At 34.2% G+C, this 11,791-nt stretch overlaps 1 protein-coding gene across 1 annotated transcript; it reads left to right on the top strand.

Annotated features, from left to right (window-relative positions):
- Positions 1-10,816: 10,816 nt before the first annotated feature.
- On the top strand, positions 10,817-11,254 carry LOC118748725 (protein unc-13 homolog 4B-like). Its single transcript, XM_036483380.1, has 2 exons — positions 10,817-11,016; positions 11,085-11,254. The coding sequence occupies exons 1-2, from the start codon at positions 10,914-10,916 to the stop codon at positions 11,177-11,179; spliced, it is 198 nt and encodes a 65-aa protein (XP_036339273.1). The 5' UTR covers positions 10,817-10,913; the 3' UTR covers positions 11,180-11,254.
- The last annotated feature ends 537 nt before the right edge of the window (positions 11,255-11,791 follow it).

Raw genomic sequence — 11,791 nt, 5'->3', positions numbered from 1 at the left:
ACATGCAATTTCGGTGCCCCATTTTTTCGCTACTTGATACTCGTAAGGTGAATTTCCGGCTACCACTGTGTTATGCAAATTCGACAGCCAGAGGGGCAGAATTTTTCGGATTAAAAAATTTTGTTATTTTTATAGAATGCATTCGAACGTAGTACTTTTTGTTTTGATGATTCGCGGACATTAAAAATACACTTTTTCTCCCAAATAGGTAAATTAATTTTATCTCCCGTTGAAACTCTAAATGCAAACAAGCAAAATGTTGAAAAAATAAGTTTGTGTTATTTTTACTCTTTCGAAACCTTCGAAGACCTTAAAATTTAAACCAGAGTTATGCGTATAGTATATATGTAGTACTTTTAGAGAATATGTTAATTCCAAGGCGAATTAATACAAGGTGGTGTTACCAGAGCATCTGTTTGTTGTACACGATCTTGTATTCATTCACCTTGGTGTGTCAAGTCAACAACAAGCCTGCAATATATTAGCATTTTATTTTAATTGTAAGAGCCCGCGCATCGACCGCCAAGTGACATACAGCAAACTAGTCGAATAAGACCAATTCTCGTTAAAAATTCGGGGTTAAGCAAAAAGGTTTGGTGTATATTATTAGATAATGAATCCGTTAATGCAAAAGATAAAGTCAAATTTCATTTCCCGCAGCCCTTTGTCTTATCGTTAATCTCAAAGTTATATTTTTTAATAAAATTTTAATTGTTCTCTTGATAATTGCACTGGCCTATAGTCAAAAGCAGGGTTGTTGCGAATATTCGCATTCGCAACCGCGGAGCTTCCGCATTAATTTCAACATTCGCATTCGCTTTCGCATTCGCAATAATCAATGCGGAGCTTTTGCGAATGCGAATATTTTGCAGGTGGACCGATAAAACGTATATATAGCAAAAAAAATTACATATTGTAGCCAATATTTTTGCCTGTGGCCGTAGGAGTATTTGTGTAACAAAACTGGTCAAATGTCATATTTATCTACTTTGATAAAAATGTCTTTTAAATATTATTTCTTAAGCTATATAACCGAGCTATCAATGGGCAGCCATAAAAGTACCCACTTCTACTTGATCTTTGACGTCCGTCAAAGAGAACATAGTCCTTTTAATAATATTTTTTTTCTGTGCTTTAAATACCTGTTTTGGCTTATTTCTTTATTATGCTTTTTTTGGACCAATCTTAAACAAAACTACTAGACGCAAAAGAAGAAAGTGTGCACTGTAATTCTTAACAAAATTTTCGTAATTTGCTTTTGATGTGAAAATAAATATGTGTTAGTTACACCAACATGACTCTGAATGATTCAACTGTGTGTAGTCGAAGGAGAGTCAACACGTACACAAATGACTCGAGAGTCAGACGTACCGCGTATGCCACCTATTACATTTATTCGTTAGAATAATTTCAAATGAGGCTCTTTGGGGAATTTATTTTTAGCAAAAATTTCAAAAACAGTAGTTTTGTTTACTTGTTGGATAATATTTTTTTCATAGGGATATATGTACATTGGATCCTTGGCTAAAAACTTCTGTGGTAAAACTGTCCCTTCTTTGCTATTTAAATTCAATGAGTAAGCTCCTTCAATAGGGATTTCCAGTAGAAATGATCAACGTCTAGCTATAAAGAGAATCGATGCTCAAATAATTAAATATATAGGTCTAACCTTTAATTAGATAAGAATGACGTATTTATCTGTTATTCAAATATAAAAAAACGGGGTGCTTTAAAAAAAAATAATATTCTGATCCAATTCATCTGGCAGCCACGACTTTGAAACAGAATTTTGTTCAAAAATTATAATCTATTTTCCATATCCACCTATTTAGCTCGCTATAAGCACAAATTTTTCAAAGCAGTCGCAGAAGAAAGTATTAAAAATGAATTACAAAAACTAAAATCGAAAAGTGCTGATTTATTTATTTATTAAAAAATAGCCTACGGCTAATACAATTATTCTTATATACAAATAAAATTTCAAAATTAACCGCCAGTTGTCTATGTCATTATAAATTTTAATTATAAACTAAATTATCTTATTGATTTTTGTTTCAGTCTTGCGTATTTACGAGGTACATGCATATTTATATCACTTACGAAGTATACATACATGCATACATATATATTTATATGTTGCAATATTTATAGAACTACCAAATAAATTAGTTGCGTAGCTGGCGAGGCCTAGTCTCCAGTCCACCTTAATGTGCATCAGGCGAAAAGGCCTAGTTTCCGCTCCTCTGCTAACGAGCTTTCGATCATGGTCGGAAAGGCCGAGTTTCCGATCCATGTTTTCGAAGTCACTCATATGCTACCGCTCCCGCTCGATTTCGTGCTGGGCAAACCGTCTGAATGACCGTGTTCGAGAGATTTGCGTTTTCTTCATTCGTTACTTTCATTGCCACTTCTTCGTCGATGTTAGGAAGGCGGAAAGACCTCGTTTCCGCTCTGCGCTGTGGACGGCTGCGGGACATGGTCGGAAAGGCCTAGTTTCCGATCCATGTTAGCAGCAATTTTGAGTGCTATCCCAAATGTACATATAATATATGGAAATCAGACTTACATCGCTCTTGGCATCTAGCCATAAACCTATATTCTCTCTAAACGATCCGACGGTTCTTACATGTTTAATTTCCTCCGGGACGGCATTATACATTGCTGGTCCATTACTAAATACTGATTTCAAGCCCTTACTTGTACGTACAGGTTCCAAGTGAAATTGATTTGCCTGTCTAGTTAAGTACTGGTGAAAATCCGAGTTTCGTCTTACTAAAGACTCTAAATATTCCGGAAGCAACCCATTTTCTATTCTATAAATACAAGTCAACACATCTCTTTTTACTTCATTTGCTACCGATAAATATCCTAAATATCCTAATTCTTTTAACATATTGTTAACATTTTCACTACGCTTTTTGTTCAGCACTGCTCTCATTCCTTTACTAAAGTTTTTCTGCAACTTTGATATTTCTTTTGTATTCGCCATCGAGAGTATTGTCGAACAATATCTTATATGGGGTACCAAAATCATTTTAAATAATTTTATTTTTCCTGCTTTGGAAATAGTTTTCCTTAATCTATGCAATAAATTTACTTTCTTTACTATTTTATCATTTATATATTCAATATGTTCTTTAAATGTCAAATTGTTTTCTATAATTACCCCTAGATACTTATACCTTTGAACCCATTCTAGCGTTGAGCCCGTAAGTAGAACTTCGGCTTCTTCCCTAAATCTAGTCTTACCTAATGCCATACATTTAGTTTTCTGTACATTAACACATAATTGATTCTTACATAACCATTCGCAGACGGTAGTTAATTCTTCATTAATTTTGCTACTCAGATCCAGTACATTTTTTCCACTTATATAAATCAGTGTGTCATCTGCAAACATATGTACTTTACAATGTTGCAATACTCCTGGTAAGTCATTTATGTACATTATGAACAACAACGGCCCCAGTTTACTTCCCTGTGGAACACCACTTTTGACTTCTTTCTCATCTGACACTATATTATTAAATCTCACAGTTTGATATCTTTCACTTAGGTAATCTTCCAGCCATTCATAAACCCAACCAGTAATGTTATACATTTCCCTTAATTTTTTTAACAAGTTTTCTATTTATTGTTTCAAATGCTCTTTTGTAGTCCAGAAAAACTGCAAATATTCCTTCTCCTTTATCAATTGTTTTTAGCCAATCTTCAATAACTAGTTGTACAGCCGACTCTGTACTATGTTAATCCCTAAGGCTATGTTAGCCAATTAGCTGCGACAATTAAGCTTTAAATTGCGGAATGTTATCTGCGCAATTAGCGACACGAAATCAGCTGCTGGATTACCTACAGTGATGGAAAAGTTGGTACAATCGTACCTTTATTTAGTTTGAAAGTGCATTCGGTACAAACATTTGCATTTTCTGTTGCGGGCAATTGGTCCAATACCTTCCCTCCTTTGTGAAAGGGCATACAAATGATACAAAAAGGCGGTCAAAGAAATGCACCTGTAGTTGATTTCGCCAGATAGACGGAAAATATTTATTTTTAAATTAATTCACCTTTTCTACAACATAGTTTTGTCTCGCGCTGCTCGAAGAGATTCTTTTCATAGCCAAAATTTGTTTAATGTGAGTACAGAAGTTGATGTGGTATCGATGGGAATTTTTATCATCCTCTCTTCTTTATATAGAACTACATATTTACTTTTTGGGTACATCTATCCACTTTTAGATAAAGCTTTCCGTAAATTAGGTATAATTTTATAATTAAATTTTCCATCCCTGATGGAATATCAGCTGTAAAATAGGGACAGAAACAAACAGCTGATTTCTCTTTGTTCAATAACATACCTCCAAGTCGAAATTAAACATACCTAGCAGGGTTGCATAGAGAATCTGACACAAATTAACTGCCAATTTATAAATTGAATTTGTGTATGATAAATTGGGTAACAATTAATGCTTAAATTGGTGAAAAGGTTCTTAATTGCCAATTAGGCCCCTGTTTGAACATAGTCTAAAGCCTGATTGGTATTTTGTCAGCAATCTATTTTCTGATATGCACTTTAATAATGTTTTGTGTACTAAGGTCTCGATCACTTTTTCTATTACTGGGCCCTGAGGTCATTACAATGAACACTTCCCTTAATTTTGGCAATAGGCACAATTACTGATATTTTTAGTGATTTCGGCATCATTTTTTGTGCAAGTGACTGTTGAACAATATCTGTTACTTCATCACCCACCACTGTCCACAATTTTTTAATCATTTCACAACTTATGCCATCGGGGCCATTCGTATTTTTTAGATTTTTGACAATTTTTTCAACAGTTCCTTTATCTACATCTTGAAACTCACTGAGGGAAATGTTTTCATTTCTCAATTCCATTTCGTAGCTATTTCCATTGGATATAGTTTCGACAATTTCCTCTACGCTACCAACAAAAAACTGATTTAGTCCATTTGCTATTTCATCTGCATTAAACACATGTTGATTTCCAATTATAACACTCTTCATTTGCTTAGGTTCGGCTCTATATAGAGTTTTCAGATGTTTCCAAAGTTTCTTTGGCTCTTTCTTCAGTCGTTCAAAACTATCTTCATGATATTTCTTCTTTGCATTGCTCCAAATATTAATAAACTTATTTCTACTTTGTTTATATAGCTCCCATGCCTCCAAATACCAGTAGCCTGTTCCTTTTAACAGGAGAAACCTATTATAAGCTACATCCCGCTCCAACATGCGTTGTTGTTTAATTTCTGCCGAAAACCACGGACACGGTTTACTTCGTACCCACATATCCGGTCTCCTGCCTTCCTATACTCTCACTCAATATTTGTTTTAAAAAGTGATATTTTGTCCCACAATCCATGTTTAAACTATTTTTATTTCTTAATTTATTCTGTACTACTTTAGATACCACTTCGTAATCAATCTTTCCCTTCATAAGAAACTTTTGTCGCCCACCTGTAGAACATGTGAGTAACCCTCCAATCGCAATATCAATTATATAATGAACCGATATCCTTGGTGTGTGTAGTACTGTACATTCCATGTTTATATTATCGGTTATCATCAAGTCCATTAGAGTTTTACTGTCCTTGATAACCCTAGTAGCATTTGGCACAATTTGTTTCATACCTATTCCCGTAACACATGATTTTAACCTTCTAGTATAATAATCGTGCTCTTTCAACCAGTCAATATTGAAATCTCCTCCATTAATACAATCTTTTTGACTACTCTCTAACAGCTCTTCTTTAATAAGTGTAAAATAATCAATAAATTCACCTTTACTACTACTTGGGGATTTATAAACGCCTGCAAATTTACCTATTTCGTCGGCATTAAGAAATATTTTAATGGCCAGTATCCTCCACTCTTTCGTTTTTCACTACTTCATACGAATATTCTTCATTAACATATATTACGATTCCTCCGGTATGTACAGAATCTGAATCACATCTAATACTAGAATATCCCTTAATTCCTGCTAATGCATCTTCATCAACATCAGTTACATGTGATTCAACAATTATTACCACGATTGCTCGAATTTTATGTAGAAATACAGAAATCATTTCTGTTTTAGCAATCAGACCATTAACATTTAAAACTTTTAGACGCCTATTAGATTCATTTACCTTTGTTTTATTGCTATGTGCTTTCATACATAATTGTTCTTCTTTTCATGCTCATTCTTCTTTGATAAACAGGACACTCGCTACTGAGTACACTGTGGCTACAATCTAAATTTAATTGTAGCTTACCGTTTGCCTTCACACAATTCATGCATTGTATTGCTGCCGCTTTACTGGCCTTTGCCAGATGACTCCCTCCACATTTTACACATATTTTTCCACCTTTACACGCTTCGCTCCAATGGTCATACGAATAACATTTCATGCATCGCGATAATGCCAAATACTCATGTACTCTACACCTCTGCCATTTGATTTTCAGGCTTCCTTCTTCAATCATTCTTCGGAACGTCCGCGGATCAGTTTCCAGTACTACCATATACGTATTCCTACTTTTCTTGTTGATTTTAACCTCAATTTTAGAATCCGCCCTGACTATTTCTGAGTTTTGATTTTTTAATGCATTTAACAATTCACCATCTTCCATTTCATCTTCAACATCGTATATTCTTATCTTTGGTCCTTTCAGTTCAGGAATTTTAGCTTCGTATTCTTTCTCCATCTTCTTTATCACTTCAGTATTTATCTTCTGGATTTCTTCGTTGGTCTTGCATGTTATTGCAATGCCACCATGTCTTATTTTTCTGACGTTTTCAATTCATACTTTCATCTCCGTTGGATTCAATTTCTCTTTGCATTCCCTCTTAGTTGTCTCACTTGTCTGACTCTGCTTTTTTGGGTGTACAATGATAACTTCTTCCTTGCCCTCTTTAACCTTATTCGCTTAAGTTGCCACATTCTCCTTGTTGTTGGTCCGAATATTTCCGATTTTCTTCATTAACTCCGTTAATTTGCTTGACACCATTTTTTCCAGAGCTATTTTCATACTTTCCATCATTTCACGCATAATTTTCTTGACGGAAGTATCTACCATATGGACATACTGGCCATTGCATTCGTCGCACATCCACTTCAGGTTCCCATTCTTGGATATCAACCGCAGCTCCGGAGCTGTTATCCTCACACAATTCGAGGGGAACCACTTTTGGCATACCCCTTCACATCCAATACATTCATCATTTGTAAATTTTTTCTTGCATTTTCCACAGGTCTCATGTCCGCCGCTGGCCATATTGGTATGAGTTACTACCCACTCTATATGTCTGGGTTAATCTTATCAGAAATCATATTCTCTTGTTAGTCTCTTTCAACTTTTTGACACCTTTTTATTAAATTTAGTTTAATATTTTTATTTATTTTGGCTGTTAAGCACACAAACGCAAATTTTCCGACCACTTGCATCCAGTGATGCTAGGTTAAAGTTACAGGTTCTGAAACAACATGACATACATATGGCTTGTAAGCGCTGTTTAAACAACAATCTCGCCATTATGCTAGATTCTAATTGTTTTTTTTTAAATACTTGACATCCGCATTCGCATTCGCATTCGCATCCGCGGATGTCTAAAATTCCACATCCGCAACATCCCTAGTCAAAAGATGTAAAGAACATCATTAATATTGCTGGCGTGGATTTGGTGACAGGTAATAAGATCAATGGAAATAAGGTCAATTGACTTTATTTCCCACCCTGGTGCGAAATAAAGTCAATTGACATTATTACCTTTTTAAAAACGAAATAAAATCAATTGACATTATTTCTCTTTCAAACAATAAATTTGCTTAGCTTCGCGGCGGCCCGCGTACCCAGCGCGACCGGCGCGCACACCACGTCACGCAACGCCGCGGCCCCCCGCCCCCCCCCTTCCCCGTCTCCCGACGTGCTGTAACGCAGGTAGATTTATTTTTTGTATACGTTGAAATAAAATTTTTATATATTTTAAACATCGAGGGTTTATATTCAATAATACCCCCTATCTGCACAATTTTCACAAAGATGAGATTCTGATATAAAAATCCACCTAAGCTTTAACTGTCATCAGTGATATTAATGTTACCTTATATAACGACAGGTAATAAGTCCCAGATGGTTTCTAAAATCACAAAATAGTTTTTGTGCAAATTGCAGATAGAGGGTATTAATGAATTCAAGCCCTCGATATTTCACATTTTTATATTTGTAAGTTATTGGAAGCAGGGATGCCAACTTGGCTCAAACCGTGCAATTTGTTCCTATTTTACTTCAAATGGCACTTAATTTTTAAATTTGGCACAAAATGCCAAAATGGCACTTTTGTAAAAAAAATAACATTTCAATACATTTTTGTGAAATCCTTAGCGTGCACTTCTTTTTCTCAACTAAAATTTTCTTATTTATAAAGGCTTTTCAACTGGTTTATCTTATTTTATCATTGCACTTTTGTTTTGAAAATGTGGCTTTATTTTATTGCTAAATGTGAATGATTAAAAGGAATTACACCTTTTTTGGCACTTTTATTTTTCTATTTGGCACATTTTGGGACTTTTTTTATCCTCAATTTGGCACCTCATAACTAAGGAGAGTTGGCAGCCCTGATTGGAAGATTTCTGCTGTGTTTTGAGGCAACAACTTGTCTGCAGTAAAAAAGCATATAATTTGTGTTTCAAAAGTGTGTGAAAACCAATCAATTAACTTATATGATCTCCTTAGCTGCTTTTAAATGACTGCTGGCGGAGGCATAAATTCAGTGTAAGAAAATAAGAAAATTCTTTTTTTATTATTGTTTCCTTATAGAAAAGTTGGGTTCTTTTCCACCTTAGACATTCCGAATTCGTTCAAAATATGCTAATTTAAAACACAGAATTCTTTCAGTGCTCCTCCGGGGTTTTTGGACATGTACTGTTTCTTCAATTTAATAGTGTTCGCTTTATTTTTGTAGAAACGAAAAATGTTTTGCAAGTTATGGATCATTTCTCCACTCTTTCTTCAAATATTTCTCATATTCCAGCTGTGCGCAGGTGTTTAGTTTTTCGCATCGTGTTTTTACATATTCGTAATTTAAATTTTTGTTTAATAGAATCAATTGGTGGTAGTTCATGATTGTGTGTGAATTAATATCACAACACTGAGGATTTGGCAAAAGCCTTTTTCTTTTATTAAAAAACAACACTTACGGGGCAATGTTTATTGTAAGAACAACATTTTTTTCTATGAATCGACATACTTTAAGCATTGTTGACGCTATTTCCATTTGAATGAGGAAATAGCGTCAATGACTTTATTTCCAAATTTTTGTTGACTTTATTTCGCTTTTGAAAAGGTAATAATGTCAATTGACCTTATTACCTGTCACCGTGGATTTAGGTCTCTGGTTCCAAACATTCTAATCTTTTTTTTAATATTACGTATAGCGTTTTCTTTTCTCAAAAAAGGGTCTGCCCTTTTATATGTGAACTCTTGCTTTGCGTTGCCCTGAAACCTGAGAAAATGTTGCATTCTTTATATGAGAATGAAACAGAAAATGTACTACTCCATCACAATTTATTTATAGAACTTAACAAAGCTGAATTATTCACTTGGCCTGTAAGTCTTTAACAATTTTAAAGCAAAACACTTAATTCTGATAGGGAAAATAATTGAATTTTTACAAGATTAAATTAAAAATCTACTATTCAACTCTCACCCTCACGTTTATTTTAGGGCAGAAGAGGCAGCACTTTCGCCGGATCAGAGCGCAACCTGCTGAGAAAAGAACACGAGGCCTTGTAAATAGGGCTGAGAAAAGAACATGAAAATGTGACAGCGCTAACACAAGGCAGAATAAGTGCAGAATTTTTTCGAGAAAAGAAAACGCTATTAGCTATAGTTTGCGATTTTTTTTCAAATTTAGGAACAATTTCGGTGGATCTAATAGAAAGTCCATTATTTTCCATCACCGGGAAAAATTTTGTGTATGCAAGTCAGTAACAATAAGTCTCGCCTTCTATTTGGTAATTATTACGTACCGATTGAGTAATATTTACTAAAGTTATATCGAAAAACTTACGTAGATCTCTAGTTTTTTCTAAAAAAAAAATCCTTCCTTAACTTGTTGCTGAAGTAATGAAGAATTCAAAATTCATAAGGGAAAATTATCGTTTTTGTAAGATTTATCTTGATATCTTAAAAACTTGTAGTCTTATTGAAAAATTATATGTGAACGTTAGATACTAAATTTAATAACCTTTAATTTGATATATCGTCCTGTTTATAACAATAAGCGCATTGTATAGTTAGAGCCCAAGTTTAATTTTCGAAATTCATACACTTTGTATTAATTGCGCGGGCTAAAGATAAGTTTTAAATTAATCTTTCGTGGCCAATAACTATTGGCTTAGACCTAAGACGGCATAAGATTACTATTACAATACCGTCAAATGCCTTTTATTTTCCCCTATGCAAAATCGCCCCAGCCTAATATACATATATAAATATATATATATATATATAAATGTGTGTACATATCATTACCTTAATTCGCAAAGGCTCTTGCCAACACTTTTTTGAAACTGCGTTTTTCACAGATTTCAGTAGGAAGTATTAAAATACACCTTCGATAAAAAGTGCTACTACCAAACACAACGGAGTTGCACGCCACTATTTAAAAATCTCTACCTGTTTTTCCACTCTTTCTATAATGTTTTTGCTTCTCCTGGAAAATAAAAACTTTGTTGGTTAGGGCCTTTGTAAATTAAGGTAACCGATATATACATATATTGTCCATATACAAGGATGCGTTAAATATATTATCGTAAAATTTTCTATTTCCAGCAATTTAACAGAGGAACAGCTTTCAAAGCTCAATAGTCTGATTTTGTTTAGTGTAAAAGACAAAGACCTATTTGGCATGACTAGTCAATACATCGCTGAGTGCTACATAACCTTTGCGGACCTCATGGCAAAAGAAAATGAACAAATTCACATCGAACTATCTCGGGCACAATACGCAGGTTTGGCTACAGCGAATATTCTTAACTAAAATAATATAATACTTTCCATAAAATCTTTTTATTTCTAGAATCAGAAACCATTCGTGCATTGGAATATCGGCAGGGTGACAAACAAGCACGAGATTTTTTAAAGAAATTAAAAAATAAATTGAATTCTAAATAAACTATTTATTCTATCATTGCATAGTTTTGGTAATACTGCACGAGTTCTTGTTTAAAATTATTATGTTTTTTTAATTTTTTATTTGTTATTGAAACAACACGAGCACAGATTTATAGTATGTACATACAGTAATACACAGGGACCGTAACGATTATAACTTTTATTATAAAAATCACTTTTTAATCGTTATTAACTGAGTTTTGTTTGTTTGCTCAAAACATAATGATTATTTTTTGAGTTTTACTTTTTTTTGCCCGGAAAATAATCGTTACGTTTTAAGTTTTATTGTTTTGCTCAGAAAATTATCGTTATTTCTTGAGTTTTAGTTTTTACTCAGAAAATAAAACTTAATTTTTGCGTATGCGTATGAGTGAATAGACAGGAGTCGGCTGCATTGAACTTTTAACGCTACTGTGGAGTGCGTAATGGAAATACAGATACAAGGACAGAAACAAAGACAAGGGCAACGACAAAACCACAGACACTCCAGACTAGAGATGGGCGCGGGATAGCGGGACCCGCGGGACCCACGGTACTGATTTAAAATTGGCCGGGATATGCGGTATCGGGAAGATCTGTAAAAATATGGCGGGCGGGACGGGACCAAAATCC

This window comes from Rhagoletis pomonella, unplaced genomic scaffold, assembly GCF_013731165.1.
Source record: "Rhagoletis pomonella isolate Grant_MI unplaced genomic scaffold, Rhpom_1.0 Rhpom_scaffold_00001, whole genome shotgun sequence".
Classification (NCBI taxonomy): Eukaryota; Metazoa; Arthropoda; class Insecta; order Diptera; family Tephritidae; genus Rhagoletis; species Rhagoletis pomonella.
This window is presented reverse-complemented; position numbering and strand designations above follow the sequence as displayed.